Raw genomic sequence first — 18,211 nt, forward strand, 5'->3', positions numbered from 1 at the left:
CAAGCGTCGCACCGAAGCGGCGGGAGCTGCCACCAGGCGCCACCGCGCCCCCTCTGGCCTGCCGGGCCGCTCGGCTCGGAGCCGGCACGGCGGCGGGCAGCCCGGCGCTGGCAGTAAGCGGGGCGGGAGGGCGAGGCCGCCCCTTTCCGGTGGCGGGGGTGGGGAGGGGGCGGCGCGTGTCGGTCACATGGCTGCCATGGCAACGCGGCCCGCCCGCGCGGCGGCCCCTCCCCGTCCCGGCCCGCATGAGGCGGAAGCGGCCGCCGGGGCTGCTGTGGCCGGTGATGGCCGGCGTCCTGCTGGCGCTGCTGGCCCTGCTCTGGGGCTCGCAGGTGGGCGGTGGCCGCGGCCCGAGGGCGGGCGTGAGGCGGGGGGCGGGCGGGGTGCCGGCAGGGCCGCGCTCGGGGGCGGCGGGGACGGGGCCGTGGTGCGGGCGCAGCGTCCGCCGGTGCTCGGGGGCCCGGAGGGGCGGGGGGTGCCGGCGGGTTCCCTGGGCCCAGCCCGGCCCGGCGCCGTCCCGCCTCGGCTCCTTACGCCGTTCGCGGTGGAGGCTTGGCTGTGTGCCCTGCCTGCCCCTCCAGCCAGGTGCCTGCGCGGGGTGGCGGTGTTTCGGGGGGTTCCGAGCCTTATGCTCCCCTTGAAAGAGGAGCGACTGAACCGCTGGGCGAATAGCTGTGCATCCCCTACTGTCGGGTTTTCTCCCTGCTTAAGTGCTCACGGTTTCCCTTCGTGCTTGTCTGGTCTTTCTTAAGACGTCCCTAGTTCTGTGGCATCAGCTTAGCCCTACATCTGGCAAGGCAATTAACAGAAATGTTAAATGGCCTTGCGCCTTCAGGGTCAGCGCTTGTTGCTCCTTAGATCTAGCCTGATCTTTCTGTTTCAGCGCTTAGCTTCCCTTCTGCTGCCGGAAAGAGAACCGAAAGGCCGAAGGTTGTTTTTTTTTTTCCATTCTCCTTTACAACGGATACATTGCCCAGGGTTTTGCCATTCCTGGTAGCTTACACTTCCCCATTTCCAGGATTTCATTTTCTTTTTGGACCCATAATTTCCCTTTATACTGATATTTCTTTTTCTTATTTTCATATCATCTTGAAGAGGTTATTGAGTCTGTTGCGTTTGGAACCTTCTCTACTGTTTTCCTCATTTTAGAGTGTGGCTTGTGTATAGTAATTGCAACTTCAATGTAGAAATTTCAGGGTGTGTTTTTTGCCTTCTAATTCCAGAGCTCCGTGATCTGAAGGACTTCATTAGCTAATTTCCAGTTTGTAAAAATTTTCCCGTTTGCAGCCCCAAACCCTAGCTTCAAGCCTATTCTGTTTATCTGTCGTCTTAATTTTGATCGAATAAATCAATTTATGATGCTTCAGTACACAGTTACTTTCTATTGCTCGTTCTTCTGATCCCAGCATAATGGAATTTAACGATTACTGGATGTATGTTTTGTATTTTCAGGTTTTAAAAGCATTTGATTACTTCCCTCCTTGGAAGGAACAGCAACAGATGTACAAGTTGGACATAGGCTGGCCTAAAATTCCAGAATACTTCACTGGCCAAACATTTTGTGTTGCTGTTGACTCTCTTCATGGTTTGGTCTATGTGGGACAGGTGAGCGAGAATACTATATTTCTTTCCTTGTTGCTCTAATGTATTTTTGCTTCTAAAGTGTCTGGTTTAGATTAAGATACATATGTGTGTGTCTGTATAGATATATGTGAATAATTATTATCAAAACTGATGAAAATGTAAGTATAGATGTCTCTGCTATATCCATTTTTTAAAGCGGTTTAGGCACCACACTTGTTTGTGCTCTTAAAAGCCTTGCATTTCTGTGTCATCCAACATAACTGAGTTACAGTACCTTCTTCTGTTAGCTGTAAGGTAAAACATGATTCTGGGGCAACTGAATCTTCCACTTTTTCAACCTTTGTCCCATGAAATCAAAACCACACAACTCTTTTGGCCAGTTACTGTAATTTGAGTTCCATTATTCACTTTGCCCAGTTCCATGCATTGGTATCTCCAGGTCACGAATAAGACATTCTCTTCATGGAAAGTGGTGGGATTTAATTACGAAGCACAGCATGAGTACTTGACTGCCATGCAGCTAACAAGTACAGTTACAGTTTTTCATGCCTGTTTTATGCATGGCATATTTTTCAGCAAGAGCATAAAAACATGATTCAAAATGAAGACCAGGATAACTGCAGGAACTTGGCTGCTCTGAAAATTGGACTGTTATATGATTTAAGTTGGAACTCTAGAATGAGTGGAAGGTTTTGCCTGTTGAACTTACTCTTCTGTCTCTCCCCTTTTCTAACTGGAAAAAATGAGAACTAGCGACAATCTCAGGAGATTCTTAATGATTCATGAAATGTTGCAAAAACTTTACAAAGAGGAATTTTCAAAAATATAATTACTTGCTTAATATGTTTTCTTAATTGACCTTTTTTTGCGTTTTCAGAGGGGAGACAATGTGCCAAAGGTACTTGTATTCTCAGAGGAAGGCTATTTTCTTTACTCATGGAATAATACAGTTGAAATGCCTCACGGTATCTTTGTATTGAACACTGCAACAGATAGTTCAGTATGGATCACAGATGTTGGAACAGGTATGCATGGTGGTGATATAAGAAGTATTAGGTGGGAAAGAAAACACTGATACTGCAGGTATTGCTTTAAACAACTCATTTATTTAAGTCTTACAAACCTGTCTCAGAATTGTTTGAGTTTTTCTTACCATGAACAAACTTCTTCAGGTGCTGCAGAAAATACCCTGAAGGTTCATGAGGTGTGCTGTCTGTCTGCTTATAGCTTCTGAACTCAGTAAGCACTGCCCCCTTGCCCAGGAGAAATATCAGGAAAAAAAATAAATCTTCTGGCTAAACTTACTGTCTGTCCTAGATTTGGTGACCTTAACACAATGGATGAGTACTGTTGTAGCCTATGGTTTTACTAACCCATAGTCATGTTCTCACTATAGAATTTTGTCCATTTGATTTATTAATATCACTTATGAGTATCAGGGGATTTTCTTTTTTAATCTTTTCAATCAGTTGTAATACTTACATTTTGCTTTGTTAAGGTGTTTTTGCACTTTTTTCCCTTAATTCAGGGAAATACGGACACACCGTGAAACAATATAGCCCTTCGGGTAAACTTATGCAGATCTTGGGCACGCCGGGTAATGCTGGTTCAAGTTTGATTCCCCTACAATTTGATCAACCAGCAGAGATCTTTGTAGAGGAGAGCGGAGACCTGTACATTGTGGATGGAGACGGAGGAATGAATAACAGATTGCTCAAACTGTCCAACGGTATGGAAAAATGAACTGCAACAGCTGACCATTGAAAATTCAATGTTAAATAACACAGCTTGAGAGTACTTTTAAGTGAGGACTAGGTAGAGCTGTCATTTAACATTAGTTTGAAAGCTTTGTTGACTCAGATCCTGTTTTGTTGCTTGTCACTTCAGGAGAATTCTCCGAATTGTTTATGACAAGAGGCTGAGAGAATTAGTTCAGTCTTCAAGAGAGAAGGCTAGGGGGATTCTTATTGCCGTCTTCTGTAATGGGAGAGTATAGAGAAGACAGAACCACACATTTCTTGGAGGTGCACAGTCAAGAATGAAGAACACTGAGCAAAAGATGCAAGAGGGGTGAATTCCGGTTCCGTTTTTGGAGGGAAAGATTCACAGTGAGGGTGATCAGACAATGAATAGCTTGCCCAGAGATGGTGTGGGAGTCTCCACTCCTAGAGTTACTCAAAACTTGACAAGTTATGAGCAACCTGATCTAACTTCAGAGCTGGATTTGTTGTCTAGTTCGGCTTTGAGAAGCAAATTGGACCAGATGATGTCTGGAGATCTTTTGTACTTAAATTATTCCATGATTCTAATTAGCTTGCTCGTATTCCTCGGTTAAATCATCAGTGTTGGTCAGGGCAGTGAGTGAGGAGTCTGTGCATGCCAACAGTTGGGAAAAAGTGGAGGAGCTACCATTTCTTCTTTGTCGTATCTAAAATTAGTTATGTTTCGAAAGTTGAGTGTAGTTTAAATTTTTGAACTGTATCTCATTCTACGAGTTTGATTCTTCTACCTCCTTGCAGGGAGAAGTCATTCTTTTTTTACATAAGATTGGGCTTGCACTTCATGTGAAGCTTCCAGAGAAGTTGAAAATATTAGTTTCTGGCTGCGAATTTGTGGTACCACATGTCTGTGTCACTTGGCCAAGCATGATTTTGTCATGAATTTATGAGAGACTATAGCAAGCCTTGTATCTAGATTCAGATTAATTTCTTGAACCATTGCTTTCTTGGAGAATGTCAGGTCATACCTGGAGTGAAAGGGTAAGAAAACTAGCTGTTAAGGTGCAAACACAATGGTAGAATTCTGGTGCTAGCCTTCTGGTGTGGGTTATGATGGTATTGAAGCAGGTTCTCAGTCCTCATGTTTACTTCCACACACCATTTTCCTTCATATACAGAAAGAGTGCTGGCAGCTGCTTTGTGCAGTAGGGATGGGGATATTCCCAACAGTCTCATCTTCACTGAAAAGCAGAGACCAGATATAGCTTGTCATGTATGACTCAGAATCCACTGAAAGTCCACTGTGGACTTAGCATTGCTAGGTTAATGGTTGGACTCGATGATCTTAAACCTCTTTTCCGACCTAAATGATTCTGTGAAATGGTCGGTTTCCTAATATCTAGTTTGTAAAATGGTAAATTGTTAAAACTGCTGGGTAACAAATGTAAAAAAAAAAAACAAAAACAAAACAACCAAAAAAAAATTAGTAAAAATAATATCATAATCAGCCAACATTTTTTTTTAATACAGTGCTTAACAGAGCCTTGGACTATGGCTGTTTGTACTAGTGGCTACGTTTCTGTAGCCTTAATCCTGAAACCACTAATAATAATCCAGTATTCACTGTAGTCGTTCCAGTATTTCTTGGGTTTATGTACCAGGAGTACTGTGTTTAAAAGATCTGAGTTTAGAAATTTCACCTTTAAAATTACTCAAAGTAACTGTGCAAGGGAATGTCTTAAAGCTGTTGTATTTGTTGTTTGCTTACTGTGATTTTTTTTTTTTTTACTTTTATTTTTCATGATGCTCACTGTGTAGATTACAAGGAGATATGGCTGACTGGAACAAACGGGACCGGCATTGGCCAGTTCAAGATTCCTCACAGTGTAACAGTGGATCCTTTTGGACGGGTAAAGAATAAAGGGAAAATTTTTTTCATCTTTCAACAGACTTGTTTATGTGTATTTGAACAAAACAAATTGTATTTCTTTTTTAATTGAACAGCTGTGATCTGGGTGATTTTATGGGGGTTGCAGTTTGCAGTGATAGTGGTCATGAGCTGAGGTTTCATTCTGCACATCCTACTGAAGCAGCTGGCTCCAGTGTTGATGCAAGGGTTCTGACTGGTTACGTTGTCAGTGTCTGTGCAACAACAGACTGTTCCCCCTGCAGTTTCTAACAGGTTGCCATTGCGAGAGTACAGGAGAATTATCTTATGTAATAAATATCTACCCAAGCACTTAACGTTTCTTCAGAGGAATTTAATTTTGTATTTGGAAATTCCAAATAAGCTTAAGATGGTAGTAAAGGCTCTAGCTAGGTTGTAGACATCGGTCCTTTTCTACGTTTTTTGTAGACATCAGTCCTTTTTCTACAGCTCAAGGCACTCAAGAGTCTACTTCTCCCAGGTGTTAACTGTAGTCTGGCTTTTCCTCTGCTGTCCTTGTAGAGGAATTCTGTGGTCACTTCTTAGTCTGTTTCTGGGAAAATAAGATTGCTTGACTAAAACGTCTGAAATCACTGGTTTGAGCTAATTCTGCTAATGCTGTCTGAACCAGAAGGAGAAGCGTATATAAAAATCGCTTCTCTGCCAAAATAGGGAGGGTGGGAGGGACACAGTTCCTTTATTTTGAAGGGTAACCATGGGTATATACATTCAAAGACAGCAGTTGCGATGGGCTATGATTTTATTGCCAACATAGTGTTGATCATCAGCCTAGGTTAAAAATAATTAATTCCTAAGGAGTCTTAAGAGAATGCTGTAGTAGTGTTTCATTTAAAAATAGTGGTGAAAGATTTCAAGTCAGCTTGTTTATTGCTCCCTTTTGGGTGATATCCCAAAAAAGTCATGAAGTTTACTTACCAGGCTGATGGGTTGTCAGCAGCTGAAACTTGAATGATTGTAGTACAAGAGATGCCTTCACTGGAACTGTCTAGTGGTATTGCTGGCTTGCGTTGTTTGTGAACCCAGTTAGCACAGGGTGGGACGTAGACAAGCTCCACAAAACTGATTAGGCAAAACATGCTGAGAAAAAGCTCTTAGTGTTTAAGTTGCTTCATGTTTATAGTAATGTTAGGCATATCGAGAGTGTTTGCAGATGCAGTCGGGTCTGGATCATGAAATGAGACTACTGTTATAAAACAAATAGTTAGCGGGTGACAGACCAGTATCTTTAGAATTGAATAGGTGGGAATGTGTCCTCATGGTGGGGGAAGAAAATCCTACTAAATATGACACAAAAATGAAGCAGGGGCAATGATTTCTCTGTTAAAGTAGTATAAAATAATTTGTGTATGTTAACTCTGTTTTGTTTTATATCTGGAAGGCATATCTACTTACATAGTTTTGAATGGGGAGGTGCATTCTTCCAAGGTATACTTCTCTTTTACTACAGGATACTGATACTTTGCTTATGGAAGAAACTAATGCATTTGATTTGTTCAGTTTGTGAACAGCCATGATTTTTGTTCTTAACAGGTATGGGTTGCAGACAGAGACAACAAAAGAATCCAAGTCTTTGATAAAGTCACAGGGGAATGGCTCGGGTCTTGGAACAACTGTTTTTCAGAAGATGGACCCTATTCTGTCAGGTGATGTTGAACAGTTCTTCTAGAAGCATGCAATTACATAAATAAGGTGTACTCTTCCTGTTGAATTAAAATGTTGGTACTTAATGCCTGATGACAAGGAGTTGATGAATGTAACTAATAGGGTGCTGGGCCCTAATCATATGTAAAGATAATGCACAGGTGTATCTTGACAGGGAAATCCTGGCTTTATAAGGATCCCTGTGGATCTGAGTGTAGGATTGGGAACTTAATTTTAAAGTTGTGTGTTTGTGACCTTACTGTTGCAGCTTTTAGAGGAAGAGAGATTGTCTTGAATGAGTTTTCCTTAGCTTAATCTGTCTCAAGGAAGCAACATGTAGACCAAGGTTGATAGGTTAATTTTCAATGCTTCACTGCATTTAGTCTGTTGTAGCCTTCAAAAACTTGAATATTAAGGAGGTTTTGTTTGTTTAAAAGTGCATGGTTGTGGTAAATTGAGATGTCCTATGGAGTTCACAGTTCAAAAATGTATTTCTGTTTTTCACAGATTTACTGCCGATTACAAATACCTGATTGTAGCTCAGCTGAATATCAACCGGTTGGCAATCTTGGCAGCACCACCGGTTGGCTCTATTGGGGACTGTGTTATGATCCACACGGTCCAGCTGGCAGATGAAACTAAACCTCACCTTGTGGATGTAGACATGAAGAGTGGAGCAGTCTATGTTGCGGAGATTGGAGCCCAGCAAGTACAAAAATACATACCCATAAGTTGATGGTTTCCCACCACTGCTGTGGCACAAGCTGTGTGACATATAACACCTATGACCACATTTCCTTGAGTTTTCTGTAGCTTGTGTTTCCTTAGACAAGCATGAAACATTGTGCTCGCAGTACTCTAGAGCTAAGAATCTAGTTGTCCTGCAGTCCTGGAAAAGCACTTGGTCTTGAACTGTTACTAACTTTAGTAATGCTATAGTGGCTTTTGCTTTTGTTGCTGGCAATTATAAAATGACTTTCCTATGCATCTTGATTTTATTATATAAAATTTTACAAACACAGCTGCTGTTCTTAAATGTATAGGGTCTTCTTGAGGGACCTCCAATTAGCCTGTGCGTTAAACAAAGGTCAGAACTGCCTGAAAGAAGTGTATAAATGATTTCCTGGGAGGCGAGCACCATATTTTAATGTTTCTTCACTTTTTTTTTTTAAATCATTGTGCTGATGCTGTCCAACACTGAATATAGGGATGCATTATGATGTTGAGTAAGGTGCTGCTGAATAGTGGTGTCAGTACTGACAACTGGCATCTGCCTTGGGTGGTTAATGACATAAGCATTGAAATCTTAGTTTTCAGCTCTAGCTAAAGTGGTAAAGTCTGTAATAAGCTTAAGTTAAATTGATATCAGGCACTTCAAACTAAATTAAATGTGTGTGCACAGCAGCCAAGTACTGATTCTTAACTAGATCAATTCTTAACCTGATTTGATTTATATCAGCATGAGTTTTCCATTCCATAATATTTCATAGTGGAACATATTGAAGTTCAACTCATTGCAATTTGCTAGGAAAGTCTTAATCAGCATTAGGGACTGGGAGAGACATGATTTTCTTCACATTTCATTGAAGCTCTGTCAGTTAATAGCAGTGCATCTGTTTTGACTTGGGAATTTTTAACTGTTTTCTGTCCAGAACTTAGACTTCATGAACTCTGTTAATGTCTAGAGTTTCTTATGCTGTATCTTAGCAGGTATCTCCAAGCTCTGTCCTACAAAATGCTGTCTCTTTCCATTCCCAGTCCAGAATGATTCTGTTTTGTTTACATGTAGCTACAAGATTTTAAGTTAATTCACTCTATAGCTTAGAGGGAACTGGATATAGGAAAATGTGATGGAGAAAATGGCATGACAGAAATGAGATCGTGAATAACTGATTACCTCTGGAAAGCTGTGGACCCACTTTCCATATTTATCTGCTAGCTCTTCAAAACATTTTGGAGGATTTTTGCTGTTTCCACATGCTAATTCTGCTGTGTGGACTATTTTAATGCTAATTACCAACGAAGATGAGCAATTCTTTTCCTGCTTCCTTAGAAAGGGAATATGGGAAATAGAATTATTCTGACGGGAAATATCCATGTCAGTGACTGTTACCAAAAGCAAGGGCTTCTTGATTTGTCAGGTTTCAACCTATGATCACAAATTTGTGGGTCAGCAGGTGGAAAAATCTATCCAGAAAAGTCAGATTCATATTTGTTGTGGAAACTCAGCTGTGAACCCTGATGCCTGATTCCAGCATTATTTGAGATTAATGCACTAAATGTGAATGCTTTGTTGTTGGCTGCATCCACGATAACAAAAGCAGCTCTTACCTGGCTGCCCTCATGCAAGCCTTAGAATCAGAACTTCAGAGTTATACGCTAGCAAACGTGATCCATCATTCACATGGTCTTGAATGGGAGCTAGTAAGCAATATGTATTACCTGAAAAAGTAGCAGTACTTCCTCTAGACCTGGAGGTATAAGTCCACATTGCTTTGCAGTGTGTTGTGTGGATTTTCTAACTAGCTCTCCACTACCTCAGGGATCTCTGTGTGCGATTTAGCTATTTCTCACCTACAGAAGGTGGATTCCTTTTTAAAAATACTACACTTTAATATAGTTAATGATGTTACAGTATCTGGGTGGTGTAAGGGGTCCGGGCATATCCATCCTTCCTCACCACATCCTATCCTTATTTATTTTTTCCATTGTCACGTCCATTTGAAATAGAACCCAGAGCTCTCTGGGAGCATGCTTCTGTGTTCGGTAAAGGAGTAGTGCACTTTTGGATGTTGACAAATAAGTTATTTCTACAACTTTGTTTGCTGTGTGGATCTGCTCTCAACTCGGTTGCATGGGCTTTTGCAGCCCCTAGAAATGGGGAGCATTCATTCAGTTTTGTTTGGCTTTACTGAAATAGGTCATGGTGCCAAAATGTGCCTTGCCTCTAGACATTTGGGTATCTGTGATAAGAAGGGATGCTTATTATTAATTAATATGAAATGCTTAGACTCCTTTTTACCTCTGTGTCTATGACCAGACAGAAAACGATTGATTTGTGCACTAATTTGCTAATCCTCTGAAGGTTTTCTTATGTATCATCTTGAAACGGATTTCTGAAAAATTGCATAGTAAGATAATTTGATAAAATAAATCGAGAATTTCCCATTATGAAAGGCCTGGGTGCTTTATTTCTGTACTAATATCAGAACATTGCAATGGATTACTTTTCTAAATATGGGGTCCTCAGTATTTGGATAAGATATTTAATAACTTTTGATGCCAGCATTCAAATGTAATTTAAATTCCACGTTATCTTTATACATTACTACTTCTGTGGTCCATCTCTTTTGTATCACATGTTTTGTGTCACATGTTTTCCTTTGAGTACTTAGTAAAACGGGATGGTGAGTTCTGTAAGTGCCAAGTATAAAAAAAAAAATCTGTATACCCTTTTGATGCTAATAAGTAAATTAAAACCAAGAAAAACACTTCTTAATACAGAATAAGGTTTTCTTTTCAGAAAATATTTACTGAGAAATCTGTTTAGTTTTTAGAAGATCAAGAAGGAACTTCTCCATGGGTTAGAAGTACTTGCACAAGAAGAAAGTAACATACTACAGTGTTAACTAGACAAGAAAGAAAGCCTAAGGTGATGCTAGAATCTCTTAAAAATCTAATTTCAGTTAACAAGTGCCAACTTTTAAGTGTCAGAAGTTATCCCTGAAGTATCTTAAGTAAATAAAATAGGAATATTCCATGTTTTGGTATCTCCAACTGTGCATTATTTTTTTTCTTAATTTATGCTTTTCTTTGGGTAAGTACCTAGATTGTTAACTGGACGACATTCCCAGGAGGTAAGACCAGGTCATGTAGTCTTCTGATTCTAAAATCTATTAATACAGTTCATCTTGATACTTTTGGGGGCTCTGTGTGTGGTGTGTTTGGGGGGTGGGGCTGGTGGTGGGGTTTAGTGTTGTTGTAGCCAGAAGTTTATTAACAATATATGTCTGGCCAAAACGAAAGAAACCAGAATCAGATTTATGCCATGCAAGATCAGTTTAGTGAGCCTGAACTGTCTTTATAAAAGCTGAAGTGGAAGGTGCACAGGTATGTCTGTGGGTCTGCTCGTACTGTAATTAACCTTTCTGAAGCAGTAGGTAGGTAGTTGTTTTAGTTGATACTTTCTTAATTTGTAACCTGAGAAACCTTCACAAGTGGTGTTTGCAGTCACTGATGTTGCTTGTGTGAAACACAAGAGGGCATCAAACCCCTGCTGATGCTTGACATACTCAGTGTAACTATAATGTAACTATATACTAGCAAATGTAAAAAGCTGGTAATTTCCGAACATTTGGAGTAAATCAAAAAAGATAATGAACTGCTCCAGACTTCCTTCTCTTTTCAAAATAGATTGGTTTAAACATAAGCAGGTAATTGTGTTGTAGTCATTTTGGCTTGTTACTACTGGATTTATGTCCATCTCTTGTTTCCATTGTTTTTCCTAGAAAAAAAAGCACCAGTAATTCATTGTCCAGAGACAACTGGGTAGAGTGAATTGATTCTTCTAGTCCTTGTGGCATTGATTGCTATGGAATTACTCTTGATATGTTGCTTTGGAAACATAATAATTTATAATAATATAACTGTAGCAGCATAATTATACCAAGAGAGCAATACCATTATATTTCCCTACAGAGGTGACCCTGAGTGAGAATAGAGCTAAGCTTACTGAATCTCATTCACCAATGTGGTTCTACCCCTCCTTTCTCAGCCTTTGTCTAAAAACCTTGCCCTAGTTTTGTATTATTATATTTTACTTTTTGGGGGATTGCATCTGCAAAAATTGTATTTCCCAGCAGTTGCCATAAAAAAAGTTTTAATGTGGACTTTTCTTCTGGTGAATGATTCAAAATATTTCAGTCTTTTAGTGTTCATAAAGCATCAAAGTCAAGTTGCTTCTATGAAATTTTAAAGTAGGAGTGTGAATTTTAATTTATGCACACAGGACTATTTGTTACTGCATTAAAGGCAAAGCAACACTGAGACAAATGAGATACTGAATAGACATTGTAAGTTCATATGTTAAGGCTGAGGAAATATAATTGTGTAACTGGATCTGCAATACAGAGGTGAAAAACTTCACCCAGTTACATCAGGAGTAAGAATTCTGTCAGAGCTATGGTGGGGTCTCCTACAAACAAATTAAGGCTTAAGAAATCTGAATAACTAAGCTCTATATATTTTAGTCCTTCCTAGTAGTCAATAAACGTTATAAAGGGAAGACTTTATGTTTGTCTGGATTGATTTGTCTTCAACCTCATGTTTTCTGTTTTCAGCTGGCTTAGAGACCTAATACGGAAATTATTTTTTTTCGTATCCCCTATGGAGTAATTTATAGATGATGACTGTGATGATTGAGTCATCTCTTGCTCTGCTCCTTGTCTAAACTGTATAGATTGGAAAACTTGCCTTGCAGTGAAAAAATCATAAGGCTTTAATTTCAAAATGTTTTCATAGTGTTTTTTATTAAAAACAAACAAATCCAGAAGAATGTTTACCATGTGACAGAAGTCTGGATATTAGAACTGCCAGCACTAAACCTATCTGTGTGCCATACTGGAGTAACGCTATCTCCCCATGACTTGATGTGGCTGAATTTATTTCTGCTATTAGGTCTTGGTACAGTACTGTCTCTTGACAGTTCTGTCGAAGGATTTGGGTGAGTAGGTGGTCAAGGTGTTATAGGAACCCTTCTGGAAGAATAGACCAGAAGAGATGCTGAGGGTTTTTTTATCTCTGCTTGTTGTTGAAGTCTTTAGCAAACTTTCCATGCTGGTAATGTTTTTTGACAGGATTGTAATTGGAAGATCTGGCTCAAACTGAAGTGTCAGTAAATGGGTTATTAAAACAAACTGGTAAGTTGCTAGCAGGTGTTCATTTCATTAAGGTCATTCAGTATTTTCAGAAGATTTCTGAAATATGAACTTTTGCTTAGAACTACTTTAGTACCGGAAGAAAGAAAAAGTGGCAAATATGGTTTAAAGAAAGAAGGAAACAAACCAAACGCTCCACACACACCCCTATGTGTGAGGAGCCTGTAGAGATCCAACAGAACTGATGGCCATACCTTGCCAATTGACATAAACCCTAATGAAAGGGTAGATGTATTGAATGCACAACCATGAAATCTATTACAGGTCTTTGGAAGAATCTCTGAGCATAGATGTCAGTATGAATTGAATAATAAAGTTTGCTTAAATTTTCAAAAGGTTTTCAGCAACATCTCTTGCCAAGTGTCCGTAAAGAAACTGTGTGGAATAAGAATGAAGCAATAATTAGGGAAGGCTAATTAAAAGTTTATAAATGAAGTATTTAAAAAACTCGTTCTGTGCTGCTAAGTATATTGATAAATGATCTGGAAATGGATTTGGGAAGTCAGGGACAGAATTTACTGACAACACCACACTATTCAGGCTTGAGAGTAGATGAAAGCTGTAAAGAGTTGCAGAAGGCTATCATTAATTGAATGACTAGGCAATAAAATAGGAAAAAGAATGTAACATTGATAAATATAAAAACAGGCATGATTAGTAAAAAGAAGTCTAATTTTATGTACACACTGTGATAGCTTTGATATATATTGCCATGTAGGAAATGATCTCAGGCTTGTAGAAGATGGTTCTATCAAAATACCAGCTTCCAAACTCAGCAGCAGTCAGGAAACAAAGAGGTCATGGGCGGCACTAGGAAAGTACCTGGTGATCGAACAATGCTTTGCAACGTAATTATGTGAATTCCTGATGCATGTTCGTTTTGAATACTGTAGGCAATTCTGGCTCTTCCCCCTTCTAATCTCAGGAAGGCTACAGTGGAATTAGAAATAGTAGAGAGAGGGGGAAGAAGAGTCTTAGAAGTCCTTGAGTATCCAGCTACTATGTTTGGTATCATCAGCATTTCATCGTTTAAGGCATTTGCAGGAACATGCCTTTTTCCCCATAGCTGCTGCTCTGAACTAGTTTGGCTTCAAAGCTCAGCAAGGATGCACAGTCTGCTGGCATGCAGAAGTGGGTGGAGAATAAAGATGGGCAGAGACATGTAGTGTCTATTATGTAGAAGTTAGCTTGAGAAGAAGATAAGAGTTTGCAAATATCCTAAGATTTTAGTGTTGAAGGTACCTTTTGGATAGAACTTACCGTCATGAAGTCAGTTCATTGCTCTTGCTGAAAATTGAAAGTTTTGGCAAGGAGGCTGGAGTTGCCCTTACTTCAGTCTGGTCAGTTTTGATGTTCTTCCCATGGGGCATGCCCTGGCTGCCTGTGGCACCTGTCCACTGTCCCAAAGATGAGAATCACTATATTCACTCCATCAGGTAACAAAATTGCAAAAAATATTATGTTATTCTGTAACACATCATCACCCATGGTCTGACACAAATGTGAGGTAGCAAAAGCGTAGGCTAATTTTTGTTCAAAGATCAGAGCGCTTGAAAAATCTTGGAATTAAAATGAAGATGCTCTTTCAAACGTGTTAACAATTCCCAGCCAAGACAGGATGCTGATGGTTGTGCTGTTTCATTCTCATGTGCATGGGTGCAGCTGGCAGGAGAAGACTGTTAGCTCCCAGGTGGGGCCTCCTTCTATGTCCCAGCTGCAATGTTCATAGCAGCGGGTGACTGGTCTGCAAGCAAATACCTATATTTATCTCTACAGGGATGCTGTAAACGAGAAAGGAAGGAAGGTGTCATCGTTTTAGGGGCATGTGCTTCAGCATGTATAAATCTTACAGTGGAAATGTGTCTTTAAACAATTAAGCAGGAGACCTGGAGGTCAGGGGGAGGAGGAAGGAGAGATTCTACCTAGTGTATTCCACACTAGCTCTGTAATAAGTCTTGCAGCATCTTACTTCATGCCCAGCCTAATTTCAGAGCTTTTAGGAATGAAAACTGTAGAAACTGTTGTAAGAGTGGGAGATTATACCATAACTAAGGCTTGCCACAATGTGCCTCCAGGGTGTTCTCTTAACAGGGCTTTGTGATGGATGATGCTACCAGGCAAAAACAGGAGAAAGAAAGTTTGTATCATCAGGTAACAAGCTGGAAGCATTAAAAATATTTGGGATAACTCGTAAGGTGGCACCTTTCAAAGAATTTGAAATTGCTGGCCCGTGTTCTTACAGGGATGCATGGTACCGCAGAAAGCTCCCGATTTTCATTTTGCTCAACCTCCATGTAGATTTCCTTCTTTCTCATAGGCAATTGAGTCAGGAGGAAATACAGATCACAGCCAATATTTATCAAATGCCTTTTATTAATTAAGCTGTTGCTATTTATAGAGTCAAGCTGTTGTTACTCATAGCAGGTAACTATTTCACAGAGCTTCCACCTCCCTGCTCCAAGCACTTAGGCACCCAGCCACCCTGCCAAAGCACCATTTGGAAGACCCACCCCAGCTCTCCCAGGAGCAGAGGATCACCCCGGTGTGCTAGTGACGAGGAACCCCCCCCCCCCCCAGGGGGTACAGTGCAGTGCCTACATACCCTGCGATCTCTGTGCGCACACGGCAGCCATCGCCTCCTGGGATGCAGCCGAGTTGCCAGCCACTGCTCGGGGCAGGCACGGCCAGCCAGCCTTGTCCCCAGCCGACCCATGGGGATCTACGCCCAGAGCTCACCCAGCTGCACAGGGCTGCCACGCAGCCCCCAGCAGGTACTGATCTTCTCTCTGGCCTGCTGCTTTCTGGTCACTGTTTCATAGAATCCCAGAACCGTCAGGGTTGGAAGGGACCTCTGGTGATCATCTAATCTCCATCTCCATGCAGTTTTAGCAATGCACAGTCTTCATCCCTCTATGCAGCTCCCCAGCAATGCATGGGCGAGGAGGATGGGTTGCAAGTCAGGAATCCCTGACAGCACTGGAATGGCTTATGTTAAAAAAGTCTCTTTTCTTAACGAAGTGTTGCAAAGAAAGATGCAGCTTATCTGAAAAGGCAGACTTGCTGGCAGTCTTGAAGAGGCCACATCTAAAGCAGGACTGGCCACCAGGCGGTCCTAGGAAGGCTGCCAGGTGCTGTGAAACGTGCACGGTTCTGCAGAGCAAGTCCTGTAAGGTCTGGTGCATGACGTCTGCTCATTGTGCCCTTTCTGTTCTGCACCAAACTCGAGGGCCCTTTGGTCCCTTCAGTCAGATGCTCCTCTCTGAGCACCACCTTCCTTCTCCAACAGAGGAAGCAATCGCGCTACTGTTGTAAAACCCATAATGATCTGCAGACACAAGCTCGGCAACATTTGCAAGGGAAGAATAGTGTTTCTTGTTAGCACAGTTGTGGCAGTTTAAAATGGGAGACAAGCTTTTGACCATGCAATTGTGTAATTTTGTTTTAAACAGCTATCTCACTAGGTGTAATAAAGGTTATAATTTCCCCCAGCAAATCTCAACTTGCTCGAGAAACAGAAGTCATGTAACAAATTTCGGATTGTATGTATTGCAGCTCCTGAACACAAACACACACACATATGTATGTAGATAAATATTATCAGAAGAGGTGTATGTAGCAGATGCAGTGTATATAATCTAACATTTGTATATATGTATGTAATTTTTATTTAATTTTTATTCATCTAGTCTGGGTCACAGGCATGCTGGGAGAGAAAAGCGGTAACAAATGCTTCTGTAATGAAACTGCCTAAGCCACCCAATATCTGCCGTAGTTCCCTGCTGTGTTTGCACTGTACATACATGCAACAGAGACAGTCTTTGCCCTGGAGGCCACTGCCAAGGAAATGGGCTGGTGTAAAAGAAAAGCAATATATATTCAGTAAGACAAATGAGCTAACCTGAAATCCCCCTGCTTTCGAAAGGAGGTCCATTTTGGTGTTAGGGATCCATTAGATCAGCTCAGGTGTCCCAAGATAGGTTATTGCACCAGTCTAACTCATTGTGTTAATTCCAGTGTGTGAGTTTTAATGGATTTTATGACATCCTCAGTTCTCACTGTTCTGCTTGGGGGAAATTTCATCTGGGATAAGAAAGGAATAATAGCTGCTTGACCCAAATCTTTATCAGAGAAGAAACATTTGCAGCTTGATCTAAAAATCTCAAACCCCGTAATTATTTCAAAAGGAAAAAAAAAAAGTGCTTGGCACTATACAATACATGAGATAAAAGCCTGTGCCTTGTCAAGAGAGTTTGACATAAGCACATTACAGATAATGGAAACAGTGAAAAAATTAAGAAGTAGGAAATTCTGAGCACCTTCTAAAAAGTTTTATTGTGAACATACTTCTTAGGTTGTGGAAAAATTATTTGTCACTAGAACGTGGTTAGAGGTGAATCCAAATAAACAAAGCATTCAAAATTTAAGAAGACCATAGTGGCATTTAATGAGAATATGAGTCCATGAGACAGGCTGGAAATGTATCCTTTTTCTTAGACAAAGCTTTATGCAAGCCTAGTCAAATTAAATGTGATTACTGGTGCGTACATTTTAAAAGCTAGCACCAGGATGGAGCTATCCCTGGGATACTGGTTTCAGACCTGAAGTTTATTTTAGGCTCCAAACCAGGAAATGCAATTGGTGATATTTAAATAAACACCAGCAGGGTGAGCGGCCAGTAATCCCACGGCTCATCCCTCGCTACCCGTGCCACCTCAGTGAGGGTGAGTGGCAAAACTGGGTGCATCCTCTGAAGCGTAATAATTAAATGGGCTGAATCCTGAATGGCTCAGTGTTCAAAATGCAAATGCTGCTGCTTTTTTAAAATTCAGGAGAGAGAATTTGTTAGCCTTTGATATAGATAATCACACGCAGTGGGGAAGGGATGAAGGTTAAAACTGAAGCAACACTGGCAACCCAGAAACTGTGGGACAAATGGGGTTGGGTTGATTCATCCTTGTTATGGGATGAGACTATTTTGGCTGCTGCAGTTGGTTTAATTGCCTAGCCTTAGTTTTTTAAGTGGGTGAAAGCAGACCTAGAGCCTTCCATTGGTCCCTTACTTTTTGTTTTCCCGAGGAACGAAACAAAAGGGGAAGCTGGCTGCTGCTTCTGCACCCGTTGGGAGCACAGGTGCCTCTACATAGCCTGGAGAAGTCTCCAGGTGCCCAACATGGATGGGTTTTGCTTTGCAGCAACCCTACCCACCCACAGACCCCCCCCAAGAGGACAGAAGGGGAGAGGAAACAGCACCAACCCTCCTGGACAACTTCTCCTCCAGTTTTTTGCAGGTGTCTTACTTGGGGATCAGTGTTAGACACTAGCCTCTAGTATCCTGTTCCTCTCCAACCAAGCACAGAAGAAATACCCAGGGACTACAGCAGGTT

General features: G+C 41.1%; 1 protein-coding gene across 1 annotated transcript; it reads left to right on the forward strand.

The window, feature by feature from the left end:
- The first annotated feature begins 179 nt into the window (after positions 1-179).
- NHLRC3 (NHL repeat containing 3) lies at positions 180-8,057 on the forward strand. The gene is made up of 7 exons (XM_056329702.1): positions 180-332; positions 1,453-1,605; positions 2,462-2,609; positions 3,113-3,313; positions 5,121-5,212; positions 6,781-6,893; positions 7,399-8,057. Exons 1-7 carry the CDS (start codon positions 246-248, stop codon positions 7,625-7,627), a joined length of 1,023 nt encoding a protein of 340 aa, XP_056185677.1. The 5' UTR covers positions 180-245; the 3' UTR covers positions 7,628-8,057.
- The last annotated feature ends 10,154 nt before the right edge of the window (positions 8,058-18,211 follow it).

Source organism: Falco biarmicus, chromosome 2 (genome assembly GCF_023638135.1).
Source record: "Falco biarmicus isolate bFalBia1 chromosome 2, bFalBia1.pri, whole genome shotgun sequence".
In the NCBI taxonomy this organism is placed as follows: domain Eukaryota; kingdom Metazoa; phylum Chordata; class Aves; order Falconiformes; family Falconidae; genus Falco; species Falco biarmicus.